Source organism: Gracilinanus agilis, chromosome 2, assembly GCF_016433145.1.
Source record: "Gracilinanus agilis isolate LMUSP501 chromosome 2, AgileGrace, whole genome shotgun sequence".
Lineage (NCBI taxonomy): Eukaryota > Metazoa > Chordata > Mammalia > Didelphimorphia > Didelphidae > Gracilinanus > Gracilinanus agilis.
In genome coordinates, this window is record NC_058131.1 from 537,868,931 (window position 1) to 537,896,018 (window position 27,088).

Here is a 27,088-nt window from a genome sequence, read left to right on the forward strand (position 1 = left end):
AGCAAGATAGAATTTATAAACAGTTTCCAAAAAGGAAATGATCAGTAAAACACCTCCCTTCCTTCCTTGCAAATGTTGGGAAGTATAGGTGTGGAACACTACATTTAATATTGGATTTGATTGTTGTATTGGTTGATTTGGGGGATTTGTGATAAGGAATGATTCTTGAGTGTGGAAGGATATATCAAGAAATGCAAGTAATATTATAACAAAAGTTATCAATGAGGTTTTTTTAAAAAAGTAAAACCCATACCTTCTATCTTAGAATCAATACTGTACCTTTCATGCTATCACTCTTCTCCTGGAAACAAAGTTCCTAATATCCCTCCACCTGGACAAATTGCATCAGACAAGCAAATTGATAGGGTTGGTGCATGTGCCAGATCCCCAGCATACAATAACCAAGAGGACATACCTAAGAGCAGATGGAAACCCCCAAACCATGAAGTCTAATGAGAATAACAAAACTGGCTTCCAATACCTTCCTTTCCTCTTTATCCCTAGAGCAGAAAAGTTTATTGTTATTTCTTGAGATGTCCCCCTATTTGTTCCCTCAGTGAGCTATCCTCACAACAAAGAAAACACAGAGACCATTTTTGACATGCATATACAATAATTTGCAACTGCAGCATTCCACTTCTACAAGGAAAGAATGATACCTATTTCTTCATCTCTTCTTGAGGCCAAAACTGTTGATTGCAGTTACATAAGCACTCAGATTCTTTTTGTTATTTTAAAATTCACATTATTGTATTCACCAATTCAATCAACACATTCTAAGACCCTTCTATCAAGGCAAAAATTGCACATAAAAGCAAACCCCATCATTCAATAAATATTTCCTATACAAACATAACCAGATACCACTTTCCCTAGGTTAATCAGAGCTATCAGTATCATCACTCTTGAACTTTGGGGTCACTATGGACAGCCAAATAGTGTCAATGAAACAAAGAGAAGAACTGCTCAGACTGAAACACAACCTGCCACAAGTGAAAACTCAGGACAAAGACCAATATGGGAGCCAATGCTTGGTGCAAAAATAATGCAGTGACTCACACCAATGTCTCAGAGCAAGAATGAGGGTGATTGGATGAACCGCCATGAAATTCTATGCCACCTGTGGAGATGTGGGAGATTTATTGCATACTTAAATTTTTTTTTATTTTATATACTATTTTGCCTTAATTTTTTTAATTGCTAATCACTTATACTTGAATTTGTCTGTGTTGAGGTCATATAAAATGAGGTCCAACTGTATATATGTGTATGTGTGTGTGTATTTATATAACATATTATAGAGAGATGCATACAGATCTATTTCAATGCTTGTTTTGAAAATGTGTATTTGTTCCAGCACAATTAATATATTAGGGAAGGATCTGGACATAATTAAGTTTCAAGTTTGCTTATCCAAGATTTCTTCTGAAAGAAATATTGAGAATGCAAAAACAACTCCCAAGCTGTGTCTCTTTTTACACCCACTTCCTCAAGCAAACCTTAGGACTTTTTCAAAGTAAAGTGTCTTTTATTGTATATCTTCTGGCACAGTAGGAGCCTCCATCCTTACTCTCCACCTTGTCCTTCACCATGGCCCAAACTAGGCCTGGAATTGTAGCCAGAGTGTCACTGATGCCAGTAGTGGACCCTGGACAGACCAATGCCATGGACACAGTCAGTATTTATAATATTTCTTAATCTGCACTATTATTTTATTAGATTCCCTATTTTTAATATCACTAACGAAGTGTTTGAGTGTTGAGCCTCTAACTCTGTGGTATTTATTAAAGGGTTTTGCATTGAGTAATGAGTTTCAGGAAAGCATATGTAGTTTATAGCAGAACTGACAGAAAGAGATGAGAGGCAAGAAGAATAGATGGAAAGTAATCTTTTTGGGGAAGGTGCTAGTACCCGGGGCACCAGGGAATGCTTTCTGCAGAATGTGAGGTTGAAACCATTGTTGAAAAAAACCTAGGAAACTAAGAAGTGGTGGTAAAGATAGAGAGCATTCTAAGCAATGGGGGTAACCCATGCAAAAGCTCAATGATCAGATAAGAGGCATTTTCTGTGCTATAGTAGATTAATGTGGAATTGTGATATTGAATTATGAAATAATTTTTCCCTTTAGCCCACTCTCCCACCCCAAGAACAACCTGATTCTAAGGTCAAGCTGAAACAATTTCTACTCCAGGTTATGAAACTAGATTAGGCATTCCCTTCTTTTTTAAGATTTTTGTTAAGGATAAAAGGATTAAGGGCAAGGCAGAGCAGCCACTTGACACACTTGAAAGATTAAATGAAGTTATCAAGTCCTAGCCACCATGTTGGAAAGTGTGGTGGTCTAGCCATGTGCTAAAGAGAAAAAGGTGTATTAAGACCCACCTCTTCTTGTGATGAAGTAATGAGGGAGGAAATGGGGTCTTTAAGTCTACCTCCTCAGTGGCTATTTACCAATCAGAGATGTCTTGGGATGTCCAGGTGAGGGACTGAGTGATGAGATCACAAGTTACATATAAAACATGTGCCAGGGTAATTCTCACTCTTTTGCCCTGCTTGCTCTCATCAATGTCTGTTCGAATTGTGGTCAGAGACTACTGGTCATTTTAAATTGTCTTAAGCAGCCAATTAATAAATTAACTTAAAATTAAGAAATATTGCCTCTTAAGAGTGTCAATCATTACATGAGGTGTAACAAATTGTCCAACATCACTGTATCACCTGGTGTGTATGAAGGAGAGTAAAATGTAAGAAATCCAAAAAGTAGGAGGAGGCCAGTTTATGGAAAGCTTTAAATGTCAAACATGAACTATATATTTGGTCCTAAAGTTAGCTGAGTAGGAAAGTAGCATGAGTGGTCCAATCTATATGCTTTAGGAAAATCATTTGGCAAATAAGTGTTAGAATTTTGCTGGAAAAGAGAGAGAAATCATTGACAACTTGGTTAACTATTATTCTGATGAGAGAGAAAAAATAAATTTTAATAAGTATGATCCTGAGAAGACAAAAGTATTAACTGTCCTTTTGAGAAAAGAAATGCATTTAACTGACATTTCTGAGGAGAACAACTGTTAACTAAAATTCTGAGGAAATTAAAACTATTTATAATTATTCTTAAATGAACTGAACTATTAGTAGGTAGTTACAAGTGGGGAAAATAAGTCCTATAGCACCTTCTCTTTCCACAGAGGTGAGTCTGGCTACAAATCCCCCATATAGCATATATGGGGATTAAATGTTCATCTATGTTTATTATTTGATATCATTAGTAAAATTCATGTCAAGTAATGGTGATTTTTGTTTAGGCTTGGAATTTCAAGATTAGAAGCTGAGAGAAAATGTAATTTATGGGAAAAGATTTCTCTGGTTTATAAATATCAAAATGGGGGCTCAAGCTAATTGATTTAAGAGAGAATTTTGTAATTTTATTAATTTCTGATAATAATCCAAAACATACTTGCTAGCCTGGTTTTGGATCTGGAGAGATAATTAATAAAGTGATGTTGATGGTGCTGAGTGGGTAGAATTTGTTGTGGCTTTTCTGAGTGTAACTGAATTGTTCTGCATATCCCCCACACCTCCACAGATTTATACAATGACTATATAAGTTATTATATGATACGTATACAAAAGTCCTAAATAAATGGTATAATAGGTTTCTGAATATAGAGGTTATAACAACAAGAGTTATCCTAAAAACATTTTTAAAGGAGATGACTTGAGCTAGACCTTGAAGGAAGTGAAGAATTTCAATGAGCAAAGATGTGTACGTATGATATTTTCCATTCTATTGTTCCATTATTTCCAGTATTCCATTTCTTTTGCCTCACAAACAAGGTTTTCAACCATGGTCTGTTTACTCAATGGAATCACAATATTGCTTCACCAGAAAATATGCTTATAATTTTTCTTTTCATTCAATGAAAAACAAAGCCTATCAAATTTACCCCAAGTATCAAATCCCATATATTTTCATCACTGTAGTGTATCATCAAGGATGTTGCTAGGATGCTTTGTGGTTTGCCTTTCTAAGTTGAATCCAGCTGTGCTTACATATTCTACTTGAAACTTCTCTAAGCCTCACTTAGCAAGCACTCCTAAGCACTTTTTTTTTTTTTATGAAAACAAGAATAATGTAGGCATAGCATATGGCAGGCAAAGCAGGTGGAATCCAGTAGACCAGAAGAATAAAGTTTTATCTCTTTATTAACACAAATGAAAAGTGAATTTAAACTTTTCATCCATTTATCCAAGCAAATAAAAAGAAGTAGAATTTGAGGAAATTATTCAGATTATAATATACGAGAAAATGTTCCAAGTGAACAAGTTGTCCTGCAGGGAGTCAGATATCTCGGCTCAAACCATATGAGAGGCCCCGGTCTAACTGGAAAGGAAATTCCCTAAAGTCTCTAGGGAGGGAGGTAAGCTGGAAATCAGGGACATGTTGAAAAACCCAGCTTCCCCTAAATGCCCGCAGCTCTGTCTTTTTTGTTGTTGTTGTTCCCAGTTGTCCGAAATTGATCCTAGAGAGATTGTGTAACCGCCAATGTCCTTTCTCTAAGAAAAATGCCTCCTCTCCAAAACCTTGGCGCCAGGTCCTATTCTCATGCATTCATGCTGCATTACATCAGCTTTCTCTCTCTAATCAGTTAGGAGAGACTCATGCAAAACACCCCAGTAGAGTACTAAGAGGACTCTCATTTGTCTAGAGGAGTGGTGAGATTGGTGTAGTCCTGACTCCTGAAAGGGTAGAAACTCTCATTGTGATTCTCTGAGCGAAGAATTCCCAAGATGCCCTTCCTGACTGGACTCTCTCCTTTTTTGCCAAAGGGCAATGGTATCTAGTGAAAGGCTTGAGAAATGACATCTCAGTACACCTGAGGAAAGTTATTTTGGGAAAGGAAAACAAGAATTCTGATTTAGAAGACCTCGCCACATGTTTGTCACGTCGAGATATTGGCAAGCTTTGTGAAGGGAACGTTTTCTTGTAAAAATAGTTTTCTATCTATACTCGGTCAGAAAATTTTTATTGAGCCAGAAGAATATGCAGTTTTTTCCAATGCTGTGCTTTCTCCCTCCTACTCACCTTGATGCCCTCCTACTACTACTCTGTCATTAGTTTTAAAGAACTCAAGCATATACTTTGCAAACGCCTTCAGAGTTCTCTCTCCCGCGAATATCAGGAATACAAAGAAGTAGCTCCAATTTGCTTGAAATACGAATTTCATTAAACCTTCTACCTACATAGCTTTCATTTAATCTGCAGCCCACTTTGAGAGGTTGGGAAGGAAGACACGCTGGGCTGGTGGGTCCTAGCTGATTTTCATGATCCAACTACAGGAAAGCAAGAGATTTGGCAGCTACAATTCAAAACATAGGGAGTGGATAATTAAGAATGGGCCCCTTTGACATTTTAAACATATTCTAAAACATTTTTTCTAAATGCACATATTATTACCTCCAGAAAATGGTGCTAACAACCAAGAAGCATGCATTTATTTTTTGAGGAAATGAACAGTATTACTAATTTAATGGATATTACACACAGCAGTTCACGTAAATACTCTTTCTCAGCTTGTCCATAGAAATAAATCAATGCATTTATTCATAAATTAATAGAGCTAGAAATCAGATTGACTAACTCAGTGCCCTGTTTTCAGAGTTCAGGAAGATGAGACCAGTAATGGTCACTGACATCAAGTGGTGAAGACAGCTGGCATTTATCAGTGTTTCAAAAGTCTTAGGGCAGTTTTAAATCTTAATAGTTTAGATTTTAGAGTACCTTTAAGACCCTGAAGTATAACTTTTCTTATTAATTAACACAATAGGACATATGTAAGTGCCCAGTCTCCAGGCCCACCTCCCTCAATTACTAAAATAAATTATTCTTTCCTAATGATGTCTCTGAGCTATACTCAGTGAGTACAAAAGAATTGTAGTTGGGATGGTGTATTGCACAATGCCTCTGCCTTTATGGGGAGGAAAAACAACCTTATTATTGGAATGTGCTATTTGAATTATTACCACCACCATCACCACCTCCAATCCTCCAAATCCTTCCATATTCTGCTAAAGATTGACTACATAAACTCAACCATCTCCATCCTGCTCAGGCTGAATATACAATGTCCTGCCGCATACAGCACTCTACCTCCATGCACTCCCAACAGTAACAAGGGACCAAGGTCTTTACAGAGATAGATTGCATCCCATTGGCTCATTCAAATGTCACAGAATGCTGTGCTGTTTGGATGTATATTCTAATCAGTCTCATAAAAGCTTTAGAAGCCAAAATATGTAGCCTAGGAATGTATAGCTGCTACCAGCAAGAAAGTTTCCTTTATACCCTAACGATATTTTTTTTCCCTTTTACTTTGGCAATTCACTTTATTTGACTTCCATCTTTGTAGATCTTTTAAGTGGTCAAGATACGTTTTGGACTCTTGAGAAACGCAGGCTGAAAAAATCTCCCTATTGTTCTCTTTAAAGGGAGACAGACTAATCTGATATTGTGTGCTTTAGTTGAAAAATAAACACATGCCATTACATCCATAACCCAGGCACTGGTCCAATGGAAAATATGCTTGATTTGGAGTCAGAGGATTAAGTTAAAATCTTGGGTCTACCAATTACCAACTGTAAGACACCTTTAAAAGTCACTCAAGTTCTCTGGACCTCTGTTTCTTCAAATGTAAATCTGGGAGGTTGAAAGAGATGTCCTTCTTGTTACTGAAGCAGCAAAGATTCTTCTATAGTAAATCAGTTCTTAAAGAACCAGGAAAAATCCTAAGACTAGAGCTCTAAGGTCACAAAAGGTATACCCCAGGATCTCCCAGGTACTTGCACTGAGCATCACACTCTTCTAACCAGGATTTTGCCCTTCAGCCTTTTATTTTTGCTTGCTCACTTGACTTGCCAGGACTTGGACTTCATGCCAGGTCATAGACCCTTCAATAACCCTTTTATGTGTTATCTTCCATTATTAGAATATGTGTCTGGAAAGTAGGGACTATCTGGTTTATTTTTTTTTCTATTTGTATCCCTTTCTCTTAGTAAGTGCTTAATAAGAATTTATTTTCTATTTCTGCCTCTGTCTCTGTTTCTGTCTCTTATCTATCTCTCTGTCCCTTTGTCTCTCCCTGTCTCTATCTCTTTTTCTCTCTCATCATCAGGTTCAGTCTTAGTCTTAGTTTTGTTTTTTCCCCATAATAGTCTTTGAGTAATCTGAGGGCGATCAGGAAGGCCCCTTTACCCAAACATATCTCCATTGAAATCCTGCCAATAGGGACTTCAGGCTAATAGACTCTTTTCTTTTAAAAGTCAAAATATTCTTAGGACATTATGATAGTCCCCAAAGGATGATCCTCCTTTATTTTGGAGCTTAGCCTTTCATGTGTGTGTATGTATATATACATGTATACAGTCTATATAATTATATATATAATATATGAAATTCGCTTTAGCTTCCTCGCTCCTATTATCTGGCATCTCTACTCTTCCTTTTTCTATAGTCTTCAATCGCTATAATCCTCCATGCTAGAAATTTCCTTGCCCCATGTTTCTAGGGTAGGATGCCCCACTGACTAATTTCTAAGATCTCTCTTCCTGAGACATGTCAGAGATGGAAGACCAGTCCAACACACCTGAACAAAATCTGTACCTCTCCTAAAATAAACACATGGATCTTTTGCTTGCAAAGCTTCTTGGATCCAGGAATCTTGGCATCTAACTAGAGAAATGACAAGAGCGTGGACACATTAAGTTTCAAGAGCAATCCTTTTGCAGAACCATGCTCTATCCTTTTCCTTCTCTTGTTGTATCCTGAAGATCATTACACCCAAAATTCCTGTGATCTCTCTAGCTACATCCCTGACACTCCTCTAGTTATCTGGTGTCAGGCTATCTGCCTTCCCAAGTGTGAGTCAAAATACATGTGTCATAAAGGCTTGTCACTTTTAGCATCCGAAGCCAGGATGATTCAAGTCTCCTAGGTCCTGATTCAGTTGAAATGGCTTGTGACAGACAGTACAATATGACAACCATTCACACTTTCTCACAAATTAATTTAGCTGGCAATTCTTCAAAAAGTTATTAGCAGAACATTGGCTATTTACTTTCCTCCTAACATATGGGGAAAGAGAAAGAGGAGGAGAAAAGTAAGCAATTCTCTAAGGTGGGATATAATCTAGGGCCTATATTGTCTGTTGAATTGAATTGAATTGAATTGAGAATACTTAGAGATAAAATAAATTTGGGGAGTCAGATTCAATCAATCAAGGGCAGAATTACTGAGTCCCTGCATTGTTACCTAGGATAACATCTGTCACAACATTCAAGCTTTACAATGAAGAAAACCAAAACCCCCATATCTCACGTCTACCCCAGGCACATGTGGCCTTGGGCAATACCAAATGATCCAGAAAATACTTGATCAAAATGTTTTAAATGATTGTATTTTTATTAGAAGAGAGAAATCATAAAGGGAATCAAAAGAAAATGATGTCTACAGATTGCAGAGGAGAGGGCACTGGGAACAACTCGGACCCAGAGAATTCTTATTGTCCACCCTTGTGGCCCCTCCATTCTCCCCAAAGCCTGGGTGACTGCTTGTCACTTCCTTTTTGTAAGTTTGGAAGAGACGTGGGACCTTTTAGGAGGAATACCCTGATCTTATACTAGTGTGGCAAAAAGTCTTCTACACGGAGATTGAGAGATGGAAGTAGAAAGCCTCTCAGCCTCCACAAGGTGTTTCTGTCCATTATCTTGGGCAGATTGTTCAGGAGAAAATCTGGATTTATGAAATGAAGATACAAAAACCCGAAGCTCAGCACCCTGGTGAGGAACAGGATCATCAAGAAGATAAGCAGGGAAATACTGCGAAAAGAGGAGAACAAGTTATCATCGACCAAGGTTGCAGAGATTCATCACAGGAGCTAATCAAAGACTAGCCTGGGCCACAGTTAAGACCTGAGTTCAAGACCTGCACATATTAACTGTGCAACCATAAATAAGCCATTTAATCTCTTAATGACCCAGGTAATTTTCTGAGTAAATTCTTGATGAGATGCTGATTTTAATTGGTGTAGGACAGTGATGCTCCAAGTGTGGTCTAGGGATCTCTAGGGGATCTCTGAGGCTCTTAGAGGGAGCTGGCAAGGTCAAAACTATTTTTGTAATAATAATAAAGATGTTTTATAAATATAACGAATCTCAATAGATATAATGCACACAAACAAAAGCTTGTCCATAATTTTTAAGAGTTTGAAGAGGTCCCAAGACTAAAAAGTATAAGAATCACTGGTGTAGGATATTTCCACATTGTGATTTCTCAAAAATGATGAAATGATATGTCATGACCCTAAAAAAATAAGTGATTGCAAGAATACCCTCTGCCAAGAATTGGTCCACATTGGCCATAAACTTCCACCATATGAGATTTATAGCTAAATCAATTAAGTGAATCCTTTACTTTAAGGACTAGGGCTGTCACAGGCATCGAAATTTACAAATAGTAGCAGGGAGAGTTTGAGAAGCATTGCTAAAGCTACCTCCTATGTCAATGGTGGGGCTAAGAAAATATCGTTTAATCATCAATCCTAGTCATATAAATTAGCACAGATACAGATACTCCAGGTCTAAACCAAGAGAATGTACTTTTAAAGAAGTAAGATTTAGGGTGGAAATGTGGAATTCAGTTGTCACCTGCAATAATCCTGGGAACCAGATTAAAAAGCAATTGGAAAATATTTAACTAAATAAATATACAATTGAAGGTAGATAGTGTTAATATGTGGTTTTCTAAGTCAACTATGTTCCCTCAGATATGCTTATGTATGGTTTAGTGACCCTATTTATATTTGAGTTTGACACCTCTGATTTAGGGCAAGCAAAATAAAATAGGGCTATAATCTCATCCTGTATATCTTAATTCTTTTGCAGCTCCTAGCTATAATACATAACAAATCTTCACTCCAGCATTAGTTGTGGGTATGGAAGACCAAGAAGAATTCTGTGGGTTGGTCTAATGCTTTGTGACTAATGGATTTTTTGTGCTGATGCCAAGTATTCCTCCTGGTCTTCTGCATAAGATCATCCTAAACTGAAGAGGACCTGCTTAGCACCCCAGGGGAAATGTATTCTGGGCTAGTTAAATCAAGCTCTTTCCAATTACCTGAACCAAAAATGTCTTTGCCATTCTTTAAACAACTTTTCTTCCTGAGAAAGCAATAGATACAACAACAAATGAAAAAATGATCTTAGAATCTTTTTCTTTCTTCTCCCTTCCCTTCATCCATTTTCTCTCTCCCTCTCCTTCATTTCCCTTCCCTTCCTTCCCTCCTTTATTCCATCCCTCCTTTCTTCTCCCCTCCCTTCTTTGTTCTCTCCTTCCTTTATTTATTCATCTCCCTAGTGCCTAGGTCAGTGACCAACACGGAGTAGACAATTAGTAAATGTTTGTTGATTGATCACTATGTTCAAGGCCCTATACTAATTGCTAGACAAGATGTTAAGGGTAGGAAGAACATTCAGAGACATGAGTAGAAGTAGACAGAACCAGTACTTCTGCTAGAGCAGGGGTCAGCAACGTATGGCTCTGGAGCCATATCTGGCTCTTTTGAGGACCAGATATGGCTCTTTCTGCAGGAGCCATAAAGTTAATTTTTTTTTTCAGGCGCTGTTCCAGGAGTGCGCACTGTAAGCACTGTACGGCTCTCACAAAATTACATTTTAAAAAATGTGGCGTTTATGGCTCTCACGGCCAAAAAGGTTGCCGACCCCTGTAGAGTATCAACAACCCTAAAGAGTTGAGATTACTACTGGAATATTTCAGATAAAGATCAGCAGAGTATAAAGTACAAGTGAAAACCATGAACCTTAGGGAAAGAGCCTGGTTGAAGCTAGTACCCAAACCAATGCAATTTGTAGGGTCTGAATTTTGTATTTTAATTTTGACTGGGGGAAGATTTGCAAATCAGGATGTTGGTCCAGATATCTTTGTTGGTCCAGAAGTGAGGACTGACAGTTCCTCCAAGATTAGAGGAATGATAAAAAGGAATTATATTTTAACTGTAGCCTAAACATGTTTGAAATGTGCTAACTGAGCTTACACCCTAGAAAATAGTAATTGTATATAGCCATCTTTCTGCTCCTGTTCCTGGAATTTGTCCTCTCCTCTTTTCTCCTTTTCAGCATCTTTAAGGTCCTTTAAGATTTTGTTAATGTTCTTTCTCTTATTCCTCAAATTACCTTGCATTTATTTTCTCTGCAGACTGGGCCACACATTCTTCCAAGAAGAATATAGGTGCCCTGAGGGCAGGGAGTTGTTTGTTTGTTTGTTTGTTTTTGTCTTTGGCACTTAATGTTTGTTGAATTGAGTTATTCAAGAAGTCACCTATAGCTCCATAAAATTTCTGATATTTAGGTTCAAATAATCCCTATTCTATATTGCTTTGATTTTACTTATTAAGGGAATAAAGATGAATGAAGAGGGTAAAAGAGAGCATAAAATTAAGGCAAAAGGAAACTTACCATAACCTCTGCCAGAATTAAAGGTGGTTTCCCAGATTGATTATACAAGCTCTGGGCTTTGTTTCTGGAAGAAAAAAGAAAAACAAAGATATGCCTGGAAATGTCTAAAGGACTTTCAGATATTTACATTGATGTAAGTCACTGCTATAAAAATGGTTACTAGTCAAAACATCTGTTTTCCTTCCACATTATTAATAGCTATGCCAAAGCCTGATTTCAGTAGGAATCCAAAGAAATGTAAATAATAAAAACTTCTAATTTCAGTGGCATAGGGAAATCCCAGATGAGAAAATTCCCTTTACCAATATGTTAGGCACCTTATAGTGTTAGAGGGTTCCTTAAAACCAATTTGTTTAGAGTCCTATAGTTAGTTAGAGGCCGGATTTGAACTTAGTCTTTCTGGCTTTGAGACCAGTTCAATCCCTTAAAGCCATGCTATTCTCAATAATAATAACTACTATATGGGATGCTTTAAGGTTTACAAAATACATAGGGCTTTTTTTTTTACATTTTCAATAGAGGTTTCAACAGAATAGGAAGTTAATAGTTAATGATATGATACAAAAAAAAAAAAAAAGAAAGAGTGTCAATGAAATGCTAGAAATTACACAAAAGGAGAGAAGAAGGAAGTTCAGAAGGGGACATAAACAGGGCAGTTTTTTTTTTACTATTATTTGTTAGCATTACTTTTAAATTGAGTATAAACATTTAATTTAGAAAGATTAACCACTTTTTTTTTTAACCCTTACCTTCCATCTTGGAGTCAATACTGTGTATTGGCTCCAAGGCAGAAGAGTAGTAAGGGTAGGCAATGGGGGTCAAGTGACTTGGCCAGGGTCACACAGCTAGGAAGTGTCTGAGGCCAGATTTGAACCTAGGACCTCCCATCTCTAGGTCTGGTTCTCAATCCACTGAGCTACCCAGCTGCCCCCTAAGATTAACCACTTTTTAAAGAAAAGTTAACAGCTCAGTTTGAAATACAATTCTCTTTTCTGTTCTTTGAGTATTGTAATGTTTGTGTTTGCTGATGTTTGCTAAGTTCATAATAAAAAAATTAAAAATAGAAAATTTTCTAAATAGATCTATTGGAAATAACTCATGTAATTTCTATATCCTATAGTCATTATAGTTAATAATAAAAATAGCTAACATGTATATAGTACCTTAAGTTTGGTAAATCACTTTACATATCTCATTTGGTCTCATCCATTTCATAGGAATAAACATGGAGCTAGAAAGACTCTCAGATAGCACTCTAGCCCAATACCACCCTCTCAACTTACAGATGAGGGAAACTGAGATCCAGAGGCTTTAAGTGGCTTGTCTAAGGGTCATAAAGGTTGTAAGCATTGAGTGTAGGATCTGAGGCTAGGTTCTCTGACTCCAGAGCCCAGTGATCTTTCTACTGTAGCATCACTTATGAATGTCATGTATTTGACCTAATGGACTTCCTTCTTTTCTTTTATTTAGTTCATTTCTCAGAGTAGAAAATGTCTCTTTGCCAGTGGTCAATATCATACCTAGACTCCTTAAAAGTGCAGAAGAAATAGTCTAATGTACAATTGGAAATTCAATTCTGCTCAATACTAAGAGCCTCCTATGTGTAGGGTTCAGTTTAGCATTAAGTTTCTTGGATGCCTGTACTTTTTCTTTCACAGACTTTGGTGGGCTTGACTCAAATTAAGACAAACACGACATTGACAAAACTCACACTTCTGTTTCAAGGAGCAATATCTCCCTATCCTCCTCCATCAGCCTCAAGATTTCCTGGTATTTCTGCTCATTGAAATCAAGAAACACATACACACAGTAATAAAAGAAATAATTCATAATTATTCAATTGCAATGAAAATGAGCAAATTTTTAGTAATCCCAAGCTCTTTTTTGACAGGCTCCTTCAAGAGTTAGGCTTTGCAGAAGACTCTGGTGGGTATTTATTTGTTAAGTTTTTAGACAGACAATAGAGTGGAGGAGGATACTGATGAGAAAGTTGAAAGGCAGGAAGACAAGTGTCTTTTAAAAGATTTAGACATGGCAAGACCAGTGGGAGACCAAAGATTCCACTGTTTGACCAAGAGCCCTTAAGAGAAATGTGGCTTTGCTTTTGCAGCTGAATGAAATTTCTCATATCTTGACTCTGTTGAGAAAAATTCATAAAATCATTGAATATGAGTGCTAGAAAGAAACTCAGAGGTTACCCAGTCCAATATTCTACGAACAGGAAACAAATATTTCCAACAATTAGGCAGTATCCACTTGAAAACCTCCAATGAAAAAGAAACGTACTTTCAAAGGCAGCCAGTTCTGCTTTTGGCAACTCCAGTTGTCAAGAAGTTTTTCTAAAGTGGAAATTTATACCTCAACCACGTTTATCCATTGTTCTTATAGCTGCCACATTTCCCCTATAAGTATTCTGTTTTCCAAAATAAATACTCCTCCAACCCCATCAACTGATCTTCATATTATAAGGTATCTGACCTCTTTTCCATCCTGCTCTCTTTTCTCTAGACATGCTCCAATGAGTCAATATCTTTCATAAATATAATACACAAAAAATACCATCTGGTCTGAGTCTAGTTTGACCAGGGCCAAAGGAACTATTATCTCTCTAGTTCTAGACATTCTGCCTCTCTATGATATTTTTGGCTGTCATGTCTCACTATCATTGACTCATGATGACTTTCCAAAGACCACTAAAATCTCCAGATTTGATACCTTTATGTAGCGAGCCTGATCGTCACAGAGTTGATTCACAGATTGGTATTCAGATGTTACCTAGAAAGTCAGAAGTAAAAAACAAACTGAGTTAGTTCAGAAACAAGAATGACATGTAAATGTTATCTAGAATGACTATTATGATGCTCTTACTGTTTTCAATGATACCATTAATTACACAGTTTTTAAAAAATCAATTACACTCCAGGTGAGATTATTTCATTCACTTTTGCGACCCATTTGCGATCAAACTAAGCCAAAGTAAAAGGAGTCATACTTTCATAAGAAATTAAGTCAAAATGTTAGGAACTGTGTCTGGCCAGTTCCCTGTGGATACTGCAATAGTGTATTGCAAAATAGTGTTCTTTCTACCTCATTCATCCACATGATTTTGAGATGAACCTAGAGCAATTGATCCAGGACCCCTCTTTTTTTTTTTTTTTAAACCTTACTGTCTGTTCTAGAATCAATACTGTGTATTGGATCCAAGGCAGAAGAGTGGTAAGGGCTAGGCCAGAGGTCGGCAACATATGGCTCTTTCTGCAGGAGCCATAAAGTCAATTTTTTTTCAGACGCTGTTACAGGAGTGCGCACTGTGAGCACTGTACGGCTCTCACGAAATTCCATTTTAAAAAATGTGGCGTTTATGGCTCTCATGGCCAAAAAGGTTGCCTAACCCTGGGGTAGGCAATGGGGGTTAAGTGACTTGTGCAGAGTCACACAGCTAGGAAGTGTCTGAGACCAGATTTAAACCTAGGACCTCCCATCTCTAGGTCTTGCTCTTTCACTCCAGTGATCCACCTAGCTGTCCTCCGAAGGATCTCTCTTAATCTTAAGCATTTGATTCAGAAGCTCAAAAAGTACGTATTTGATATTCATTTGTTTTCCTTAAAGTCTATCATTCCATCCCAGTGGAGAAACTCCTAGTATGAGAACTCTTTCCACCAATTCTGTGTAATTTATCCTCTAATAGAGAGCTGAATAAAGGCACAGAGAGATTAAAGGACCACACAACTAGTATTTGTCAGAGTTAGAATTAAAATCTAAGTCTTCCTGATTTAAATCTGATCCTAAGACATGCTGCTTTTTTCATTTCCTCATTTATTTCAGTTAATGATGAATTCATGATATTTATAGAGCACATTAAGATTTGCAACTGTACTCTCCTAATTTTATAAGTTTGTGTTCTTTTCTCACTTTCTTAACTGAGAAAACTGAATCTCAGATTGATTAAGTGATTTGCTCCTGTTTTTAACACAGTTAGAAGAGGAGCCAGAACCCTTAACTCAGTGCTCCTGATTCCAATCCCAATCTTTTTTCCACCTACAGGCAGCAGTTGCTATTTAACAGCAGTTACAGCTACAGCTAGAAGTCTTAAGATTGGAAGATCTAATCTCCATCCTTTAAGGAGTGTCCAATTGTAGAGCACACACTAGTCAGAGTTTCTCCCTTAACTAACACAGGTCGTCTTCCCTGTAGACTTGGTTCTGAGCATCTTCATGGTCCTGCCCAAAATTGTATCTCAAACTAGAAGGTTAAGAGAAGGTCATAATCTGAAAGGTTAATAATAAGGTCATTGCCATTACCTTAGCCAGTTCCTTTTCCTGTTCTGCACAAAAGGCTGTGGCTTTTTGTAATTTCTCCTATGGGGGATGGTAGGAAGAAATAACAGAATTAGTGATATATTCAGTAAGAAGAAAAATGGACAGTTGTGAAAGTCTCTTATTTTCAACTCAAAGAAACTAAGAGCATGCCTTAATCCTTCTTAGCACTTTGATACCCTACCTTCAAATCCCAACATTATAACATTACACACCCATAGGTGAGACAAGAGGATATTATTCCTCTTATTTGAGGGGAAGAAGTTTTGAAAAATCAGCTCATCTGTACTTGATGAACTATTTTTATATGCTGCTCTCCTTATAAAAGTGTAACAACCAAATTGTTCTATTTCCTGTAAATCCAAAGGCTTTTTGGCATAGGCCTCTAAACTGTGAGTTAGAAAATCATAGTGATTCTAGAATTATCTCTTCATCGCCATAGTTGATTATATTTCCTTTGTGTTTATATGCCATAAGGTCATAGGTTTAGAATTGGGAAGGACTTTAGAAGTAATTTAATTTAACCTCCTTTGATGAGGGAATTGAGGCTCTGGGTTACTTGCTCAATGACAAAAATGACAAAATAGATATTTCACATGTATAATTAATCTGTCTACTCAACTAAATGGGAACCTTCTTAAAGGCAGGAACTAGATCATATTCTATCTTGATAACTTTCCATAGTATTCTTTAAAGTGCTTTTTTTCACAGTGGGCATTTAGTGTTGTTGAAATGATTAATGAATTATGAGGACTTTAAGAAGATTTATGACCACTCTTTTGGACATCATTGTAGAAAGAACTGACTGGAAAAATGTATAATTCTGAAGTCCATGGAGATGTAAGAGCATAGATATTTATTGGTTTCAGATAAAATGTGTCTCAATAAGGGTGGATATTAAGTAGGACCCAATAGTTCAGCTATAAGAGCACTAAAACAATATGGCCTTAGGATAAATTGTTATTTGGGAAACTTAAAGATGTCAAAACATTGATCAGAGAATCCTTTGGTTTGGTCTTTGTATTCACCTTTGATTCATCCAACATCTGTTTTAGGGATTCTTTCTCAACTTCAGTCTTCTTTGGTGGTTTCCTGGAAAGCTAAAACTCCAATCCAGAAATACAATGAAACATGAGTTCCATTCAAACAAGCTTACATCCAGAAAATAAATAATAATTTGTTGAATTTTAATTCAGGGGCAATAAATTTCCAGTTGATGATCATTAGTTTTTTCAGGTTCCCAACATTAGCCAGAGTAGAAGAGATAGCTCCTTCCTAATAAAATTACCTGGTTCCTTATAAACCATTTGAAGCAATTTATTTATCTATTCTTGTTCTTTCTAGAATTTGACCCCAAGGCTCAGTTGGGGCCAGCCTTGACCTTGAAGTATATGTAACTAACTGTGCTGTGCTATCTATTCCCCTGACCACAATACTTATTTCCCAGAAACCACAACCTGGACTCTTGAAGCCCATATTAGCCCAAACCACATAGATTTCCAAAAACTCTTACCACCTGTATATGCAGTTGATATAGACATAAGTCTTTAATATTTGCAAAGTACTTAATAGAAATATCATTTGACCCAAAGTGATCCTGTTCTAAGCAGTCTGGGTCATGGGTCACAGACAAAACTTGACCTTCTATATTTATCAAAGGGAGAGAAAAGCAGGGATTAGAACTATCTGGGTAAGGAAAAGGGGATCAATCATTCCTGCAGAAATCAAAGAAAGCCAGTTGTCCAGTTGCCTTTATGCTATAAAGAATCCCATAAACTGCTATGTCCAAGAGAAGAATTTTGAGAGCTATAGTGCTTTACTCCTGAAATAAATTACGAATCATGCCTCTTCCTCCATTTAAAAAAACCTCTTAGGACTTCTTCCTTTCTTCTTAGTCCTTTCCAATACTGGGCCCATTTTATATTCATTGACAATAAGCCTCAGGCAGTATATAGCTCTCATATATTCTAAACATACAGATAGAGAGTGGGCATCATGGTGTGGGAAACCAACATGTGATCAGGATAAGGCTTCATTTTGAATGGGATAATCCTCCCGCCTTATTCATCTTTGTCTGGATGAGACTATCTACTTAGGGGCCTTTGGAAATCTTATGGGAACTCAGGGACCTTACCTTTATCCGTAGCTCATTCACACTCTTAGCTAGTATCTCATTACTCTTTTCCTGAAGAAATAAAGAAATAAACAGCATGGCAGTTCATATCTTCCCATCTGCTCTTGGTCCTCTTTCCTGCCAAATTTTTTGTCAGATGACAAAACTATGCTCTGACCTAACATAACATGAGAGTAGATCTGGGAACAGAGCCCAAACAGAGTGATAATAATAATAATAATAATAATAATAATAATAATAATAATAATAATAATGAAAACTGATTTTTATGTGGTGCTTTAATTCTCATATGACTCAAAGTGTTTTTACATATATTATCTCATTTATGCCAACCACTCCATTTCCACAGTTTTCCCTCCCTATCTTCACATCTGAAAACAATTATAATTTCACTTCTGTTACTGTACTTGTTCTAGAAGCTATTAAAATCAGGGAAGATATCCCATGGAGATAGAAAGAATAGCATGGTAACAAACTAAATCCATTACAATGATCTTTCTCCTGTTCCTTCCTTACCAATTTTTTTTAAACCCTTACCTTCTGTCTTAGAATTCATACTAAATATTGGTTCCAATGCAGAAGAGTGGTAAGGGCTAGACAATTGGAATTGTGACTTGTCCATGGTCACACAGCTAGGAAGTATCTGAGGTCAAATTTGAACTCAAGACCTCTCATCTTCAGGTCTGATTCTCTATCTACATCTTTATCCACCTGAGCCATCTTGATGCCACCTCCCTTACCAATTTTGTGGTCTCCAATTCCAGGTCTTTCAGTGCATCTTCCCTCTCAGATGCGGTGCGGTTAATCTCATCTCTCTCCCCAGCTAGGTCTATTGACTTGGTGATCTCTTTTTCTAGACTGAATAACAAAATATGACATAGATAAGTACCAATACTTAAGACTATGCCACAATTACAGGGCTACATCCTGGGGAAAACATTTTTTCTTGTCATTGTTCAGTCATATCTGACTCTTTGTGCTGCCATTTGGGGTTTTCTTGGCAAAGATACTAAAGTGGTTTGCCATTTCCTTCTCCAGCTCATTTTTAGAGATGAGGAACATGAGACAAACAGGATTAAGTGACTTGCCCAGGGACACACAGCTAGTAAGTGTCTGAGGGCATATTTTTACTCAGCTCTTTCTGAATTCAGGTCCAGTGCTCTAAAGCATAGATCTGAAGAAGCTTTGGTAATGACCAAATATGAACCTTAAATAATATATAGACCAATGAAATCTGAATTTTGAAGGGGTGAGAATGGGAAGAACCTAGTTAGTTCTTCAAATCCAACATTCCTATTTTCTTAGGATATATATATATATATATGGCCCTTTATGTCAAAAAATTTTCAGGGTGTGGGGAATGTTTTAAAATCTTTTAGATCCTCTCAGAGTTCTTTGCTTTTTGAGATATGAGTTAAGAAGATTAAATTGGGGTTTGAGTTATTAAAAGAACTCATTTGAGAAATGACCCTGTTCATCTCTAGATGATCTGTCCCTAGGAAGAGGATCTTCTAGAGGAGACATGCCTTGCCCAACCCCAACTCTGACCTTTGAATCTTGAGTTCTTTTTCTCGGATTTGGACAAGAAGGGCCTGGTTTGCCTCATCTAGGTTTTGCATGTCTTTTTCAAGATCCGAGTTCAGGTTTTCAAGAGTCTGTTTTGCCTGCTCCAATCTCAGAATTTCCTTAGTTCGGGATCTACAAAGAGATATTATTACAATCCAAATCAATTTAGTTAAAAGAAAAATAAAAAAAAATACTTGTGTCTACTTTCTAGGAAATATGGTTTAAGACAAAAAAAAAATAATTGATTAGACTCTTCCAATTCCAAAATGAAGGATATAGTTCTAGAAAGGATTCCTCTGGCAATGTTACATATGAAATTATCTCAGATATGTTTTGCCTATACCTCAATTTTTGTCATACATAAGTTCCAAAATGATATATATATGTATAAACTGAATTTTTATTAATCAAAAACTATTATAAATAAGAAGTTTATAACTCGACTGCACTAGGAAATGCTAATATTTAGAGGGATTCTTTTGTTAATTTAAAGAAAAATAAATTTAAAAAAATAAAGGAAACACAAGGGGGATTCTTTTCAGATGTGAAATGTCTGTTTTGCAAGTTCACATTTTTGCGCATTACAATTATTTTTTTTAATCATATCTTACCTATGTGGTATATCAAGGTGAGCAGGAAAGAGAATTCCAAAATCTCCTATAAACTGCTCTAACTTCTGACACAGTCAATAAAAGAAGGTCTTCCCAATGTAGCCTGATTGAGAATTACATACAGTACCATCATAGACCTTCATTCACCTATCATGCCTAAAATCCTCTTTCTAGCTTTGTGGAACCCTTAGTCACTTTAAAGTTTCTTCTCAGAGAGGCTTCAAAATAATTTCAGAATTCTCTAATTGAATATTTCCTTACTGGATCCTTTTTATTGCTCTCATTACTTACACATAATCCAGTGAGCCTTTACGAACTTCTTCCATCATATGTTTCCTTTAAAAAAGAGAACAGAAACATTTAATAATGGTCAGGGGACAAATAGAGCATCTAGTTTCATATTATCCACTCAAGATAAAATACAGGTCTCTCAGTTTCTGGCCCACACTGTGGTCAATTTCTTTTTTCACTTTATCCCTTTCATGTTTCACTTTGGTCATGAATAACTCACTAACCCTTGGAAACTGAACCACCTACCCATGACCAGATTCATTATATTCAATATATATATTCCCATTAAATGTTACAAAAAATAATGGAGGTAGAAGTTATGTTTCTTAAATCAGCTGCCTAATTTATTTCTAATTTAACCTGCCTTTTTTAAGGCTCTGGACAGGTAGAAATGGAAATGGTGAGCATGGCTGCCTGGAGGAAATCAACACTGAGCTGGCTGTTGTCTGAGTTGACCTGTCCTATCTCTGTTGTCCTGGGTAACCTCAGTCACACATTATGCTCAGAATGAAGCCAGATATCATCAGGCCTAACTTTGAAGATCCCTCTCCACTTATTTCCATTGGTCATTGCCCTTTTCTTCTTTTCTCTTCTTCCTGTCCCTCATCTTCCTTTTTCATTCTGCCCTTCTACTTCTTTTTTTTTCTTCTTTCTTCCCATTTCTTTGCCTTCTATTTGTCATCCTCTTTCCTTTCTTGACACATATTTGTATGTACAGATTTTCTCCACTCTCTCTCCCTCTCCCTCTCCCATTGGAAGTTTCCACTTGGACCTTACAAAAACTCAAAAGCTCTCAAAAACTTCTGGAGCCTTCACAGGTTTCCAATCATTTGTTGCTTTCAGAGCCCAAAGAAGCCTTTAGAAGTGTTTAGAATTTTCAAAGCCCACTGAAGCCCTCAGAAGCCTTCTGTTTCTTAAGAGACTAGAAGCCTCAGAAGTCTTTAGAGCCTGAGAAAATCCTAAGAACCCAGAAGCCTGTGTAGCCTCTAGCAGCCTATAAAGTCTTTAGAACCCTCAAAAATCCTTGGATGGTTCACAATCTTTAAAAGGAGTGGCTCGGTAGAGATTAATTGGCTCTCCCAGGGGCAAAAGGGCCTATCAATCATCCAAGGTAGGGTGGGGCCAGCATGTCATAATGGCAACAGCTCATGATCATCATTGTAGAAAGAGTAGGGAGTGGAGTTTATAACCTCAAGATGAAGGTGCACTGAATCACAGATGTGGGGCCTATCTTATAACAATAGTCAAAGAGCTAGGACTGATTTTATAGTTGTTCTCAGTTTTGAGGACAAATGGTCTTTGGAGTCACTATCATCACTCCCTTAAATTTACTGAGTGCAGGTGAACAAACTTGCCAACATGCCCAAGCCCAAACCTTGAATTTTTGTGGTCAAATAATGAACCTATGTACATTAGTGTTCTAGCCACTATTCAAGAAACTGGGAAGCTATCAATCATAATGCAGTTGTTTATTGAGAGAGAAAGAGAGAAAAACTGGGGAGGAAACCCATCACATCCTCAACCTGCTACATACCCAGATGGAACCCACTTTCTAACTCCCCAGATTCAGTTAGAACCCTCTCTTGACAGTTAGACGTTCTAATTTACAGATTCTGATCAGGATTTAATTAGAGGTTCTAATCTGCATATTCACTCAGAATGCAGATAGATATATGGTACATGGTTTAGGGCTTACAGAAACTGGGAGAAAGAGCAAACTTATTAACATTTTAAAGTATAAACTTAAAGAACTCATCCTAAGACACTTTGTATAGTAGAGACTTTGGTTGCTTCTGATAATAGAGACATAAATTGTTCTGTCTCACTTCCTTTGTATTCTGAATGGAATGAAGCAATCCTAGGAGGGACTAATTTTACTGGGGTCCTAGATGTATTCATTTTGGAGATATTAATAACTATTACCTTGAGAATAACACACTAATTTCTCACCCCACACAAACACACCTCGACTTTAATTTTCAAAGTTGTGTTATTCTCACCTGCCTCTCCTATATGTAACAACAACTAATAACATTGCTAACTAGACATGCCCCATCTTCAAAGGTCTTCATCCAAGATGAACTTTGCTTGCAAAAACTTGCTTTCTATGCTCTAAGTTGTTTGCAGAAACTTTGGAGATGCTTTTGCTAAAAAGAAATGTTTGGAAGACAAATTTCAACCCCTATTTATCCTAATCTTCAACTTTTGACCTATTTGGTTGTTTTGGGAACTGGAACTGGGAAATGGAACATGCATTTCACAATTTACTTTTGTGCCAATTGTAGGAATTTGTCATAATTTTAGGAATTTGTCACAAAGGAAAAGACCTGTCCTCATGTCTTAAAAAAAAAGGCTCATTAGCTGACTTCATGTATAAAGAGAAGCTGTCACTGGCTCATGCCAATAACTTCTTCACTCAGGGATCATCAAAATTCATTTTGCCTTACTTGAATCAGGAGGGTCAGAATAGTATACCCTTCTGGAATCTTATTAATTGATAAATGATTTGAAATAGTAAGTCACTTTTATATTCACTTTATTTGGTTCCACAAGTACATTCCAGAATCATCTGTGATTTTCCAAGACCACATATGTCAACCTTAAAATTAATACTTTCTTATTGTGGGATCAAAATATCCCTTTCTGTCCTTCTCTTCCACCTTCCCTCTCTTTCTGGCTATCAGAGGAAGAAGGAGATAATGTTGAACACATTTTTCTAGCCTCTTTCTTCTAGAAAGAACAGAGAGAGCAAAATGCAAAATTTCTTCTCATAAAAGTGTTCTTTTTGAATTTCTTAAACACATTCTCTGGTCTGTTGGCTCCTAATTCACAGGTTTGAGCTGACTAACCTCCCGGAGTATGGCCTCTATTCATCACATTCATCATCTTTCTTTCCCTCAATTATCACATAGTCATTCCTTCTTTTTCCATCTAACACTAGTGAGGACTCATCTGTAAATAGGGTTGACTTCCCCAGGTTGGGGAGACTTTTGTTCATTCTTCCTCACTCTAGTCTGGCCTATTATTTCCTCTTGCTCATATTTCACTGCTATTGGTTGGGTGATGGGAACAGGAGAATTCTCTTTTATCCCAATCACCACAGACCTCACTTTACAAAGCTTAACCTCTGGGGCCAACACAATAAGGGACAACCTAGCTGCCTCTCTCTCTATCAGGGAAGTGGTCTCTGGCTGGTCTTCCACTTTCAATGTTACCAAATGCTCCAAGAATGAATTAAAGAACAAAATCTGACTCCTTTGGTCCCCAGTTTTTGTGAGAGAAAAAATCCTCTGCTCTCTCCTCACATGTTCCAATTCACCATAGCTGTAGCAGGCCAGGGGAACTCTCAGTTCCCCTGGGGACTTCCCAATCGTTTCATATGCCTCTTTCTTATGAAACATTGCTCTCCTCTGACTCTTTCTTCCCTCCTTACCTCCTCTCTCAATGTCTGCCTCAATCTAGCATGCTTATTGTACAAAGCCTTTTCCTGCATATCCTGTACTTCCTTAATAACCTGAAAAAGAACTTTGGCCTTGTTCTTCTCTTCCTCATCCTCTCTCCTGATATAGACCATCTGAGCCTGTTGTAGCAATTTGTCAAGGAGCTTCATCGCCCATTCATCTATCCTTTGGAGCTTCTTGTGGCTATCTGGCCATGCATTGGTTATAAAATAGGTCTTTAAAAGACCTCGTCCAAAAGACCCAGTCAGATCTATACCAGAATACTTGCTAAATGCTTCCCTCAACCTATTAACAAATTCAATGGGGGTCTCATCCTTCTTCCATTTAGTCTCATAGACTTTATTTAAATTTTGACTCCCGGGCATTGATGCTCTTATTTCCTGAAAATCATCTTTCTGAGATCCTTCATATTTCTACAGTGGGTATGTTCATTGCTATTCCATCCTGGATCTCTTATGGGGTTTTTTTTTGCTCACCACTCAGCTACCTGTCAAGCTCGGGATGTTCAACATCGCAGGCGCACATGGTTGCCCTTCTAATTTGTCTTCTCTCCTCTTCTGTGAATAATTGCTGTAAAATTGCCATTAACTCCAGCCAAGAGTAAAAATTCAGTCCTAAAAACTGATCATCCTGCTCTGTCACTACTACAAGGTCTCCCAATAAATTCCTCATTTCCTTTTTTAAATTCCACCCTTCAAAGGCACTGAGTAGAAAACTGACATACCCCAAATCCTGCCCCAGTGGACCTCTCTGAGTGGATACTGTTTTGTCAGTCCTCCCAAAGAGAGATTTGTCGGATCTTCTAGTAATCTCTTAAACTCTCTGATCATAGATCCATATGGATCTGAGGAAACAATTGCTGCTGCTCAGTTTTGAGGCAGTAAAGATGCTGATGGAATTAGAGGAGCAACAGGAGGGACTGGTGCTGATAATGTTGGGGGAGGAACTGGCACTGGTTGGGGAGGACAGATGGGGGGCAGTGAAAGAGACTCCAACAGGTCCCAAGTCTTCTCCACCTCCTCTCCCAACTCAGACTCCTTCCCCTTCTCCCCCTCTGCTGCTTTGTTCCCTTCTTCCCTTCTCCTCAACACAAATGTCTCTACATCCAGAAGTCAGAGGGTGGCATAGACCTTTTCCTCATTTGGTACTCATCTTTCTCCTACTGATTGTCAAATGCAAAGTCTCACAAACTGAGTTTTCCTCTGACCCATATTTTGGCCAGTATGTCCTATTCTGGTTGTCCACTTCTAATCTGGACTATTGAAAACAATAGTATTTAATAAAAACCCTTCCATCATAAACTGCAAAATGAGAAAATTTACCCCAAGCTTGTAATTTTAATCCCAACGAGGGATGCTGGCTGGCTCTTTCCTGCTCTGCCCAGCCTTATCTGCTATGGCCTGTCTCTCCTCCTCTATTGCCCATTGTTTCTGTCCCATGGTCTCTTCCCTCTAGGACTTTAAACTCTGATCTTCAAAACAAGGGCTGAACCTTACACCTCCAGCCCTGTGTTAGCAGCTTCATTGAGGCTCCCCAGCCCAGATATCTTGCAAGCTAGCTTTTCCCTGATTCACTCACTCTCAGACTCACCAGTCCAGACTCAGGCAAGCTGTCTTGCCTGATGTGTCTTTTCACCCAGTCCCTAGTTAACGCTCTTCATCTCGCTCCCTGCTTCTCCCTTCATAAGCTACCCACATGCCAAGTGTAGGGAGGGGAGAATATGTCTTATCATGGACCCTTATTGATACTCACGAATGATGTTCTTCTTGGATTGGCATGGTTCACTGCTTCCTGCTCTGCCCAGGCTTTCTTATTTCTCTCTCGATGCTCAAGTTCTTTAGAAGCATAATGAGAGCCCTAGTCTGTCCACTTAAACAAATAATTTGTTCATATAGGCAAACTGAGGCACCCTCTGATGTTCTCTGGTTTCCTGGTCAGGGAACCATCTGTGTGCAGAAGTGGTCTAAGCACTATTCAAGAGACTGGGAAGCCATCAATGACAATGCAGAGGTTTATTGAGAAAGAGAGAGAGAGAGAAAAACCTGGGGAAAATCCCTCACATCCTAGACCTGCTACATTCCCAGTTGGAACCCCCCCTCTAACTCCCCAGATTCAGTTAGAACCTCTCTTGACAGTTAGAGGTTCTAATTTACATAACCACATGGATTCTGATGGAACACTCTGGTCAGGGTTCAGTTAGAGGTTCCAATCTGCATATTTACTCAGAATGCAGATAGATATGTGGTACATGGTTTAGGGTTTACAGAAACTGGCAGAAAGGGCAAATTTATTAGCATTTTGAGGTATAAACTTAAAGGGCTCATCCTAAGACACTTTGTATAATAGAGACATTGGTTGCTTCTGATGATAGAGAGGGAAGTTGTTCTGTCTCACTCCCTTTGTATTCTGAATGGGATGAGGTAATCCTAGGAGAGACTAATTTTACTGGGGTCCTAGATGTATTCATTTTGGAGATATTAATAACTATTACCTTGAGAATAACAAACTAATGACTCACTCCACACAAACCCAAGAATTCTGTGTGGTGAGAGAAAAGAAGTTAGGAAGGTGCTATGTGTGAATACTTGAGAAAAAGAAAGAGCCTAGGAAAGTTTCTCAGGGCCTGACATATAATAAGTATTTAGTCAGTGATTATTGAATAGAATTGTATGAGACAAGTAAGTCTTTTTCTGGAGTTGTCTTCCTACAGATATTGGTTGTATTAGCATATCATCTAGGGATGCTTCCATCATCATTTTACAGGCATAGCCAAGCCTCAGGAGGGTAATATAAGCACAAAAAACTGGGAGAAAGAACAAAGAGAAGGAGAATGGAACAGAAGATTATAAATTATAGATATGGCCATTACTACTCGTCCCCCCTAGATTGGCCATATAACTTTCCAATGCCTCATCTCAGTGGAATGATAAAACAGACTTTTGTATTCCACTGAAACATTTCTTCCTTCCCTCCCTTCCACCCTCTTTTCCTCCCTCTCTCTCTCTCCCTTCCTTCTTTTTTTCTTCCTTCTTCCCTTCCTTCTTCCCTTCCTTCCTTCTTTCCTTCTTTCCTTCTTTCCTTCCTTCCTTCTTTCCTCCCTTCCTTCTTCTTTCCTTCCTTCCTTCCTTCCTTCCTTCCTTCCTTCCTTCCTTCCTTCCTTCCTTCCTTCCTTCCTTCCTTCCT

At 37.8% G+C, this 27,088-nt stretch overlaps 1 protein-coding gene across 1 annotated transcript in view; it reads right to left on the reverse strand.

The window, feature by feature from the left end:
• Positions 1 to 8,672: 8,672 nt before the first annotated feature.
• LOC123235985 (transmembrane and coiled-coil domain-containing protein 5B-like) overlaps positions 8,673 to 27,088 on the reverse strand; it is a 60,172-nt gene continuing 41,756 nt past the window's right edge. Inside the window, exons 2-12 of the mRNA XM_044662230.1 lie at positions 20,445 to 20,489; positions 19,525 to 19,674; positions 18,717 to 18,834; positions 17,977 to 18,027; positions 16,871 to 16,942; positions 15,828 to 15,884; positions 14,242 to 14,301; positions 13,238 to 13,302; positions 11,527 to 11,590; positions 10,169 to 10,212; positions 8,673 to 8,871 (exon numbers count right to left, since the gene is read on the reverse strand). Coding sequence (XP_044518165.1) covers positions 8,673 to 8,871; positions 10,169 to 10,212; positions 11,527 to 11,590; positions 13,238 to 13,302; positions 14,242 to 14,301; positions 15,828 to 15,884; positions 16,871 to 16,942; positions 17,977 to 18,027; positions 18,717 to 18,834; positions 19,525 to 19,674; positions 20,445 to 20,489 — 925 coding nt within the window. The remainder of the gene's footprint in view (positions 8,872 to 10,168; positions 10,213 to 11,526; positions 11,591 to 13,237; positions 13,303 to 14,241; positions 14,302 to 15,827; positions 15,885 to 16,870; positions 16,943 to 17,976; positions 18,028 to 18,716; positions 18,835 to 19,524; positions 19,675 to 20,444; positions 20,490 to 27,088) is intronic.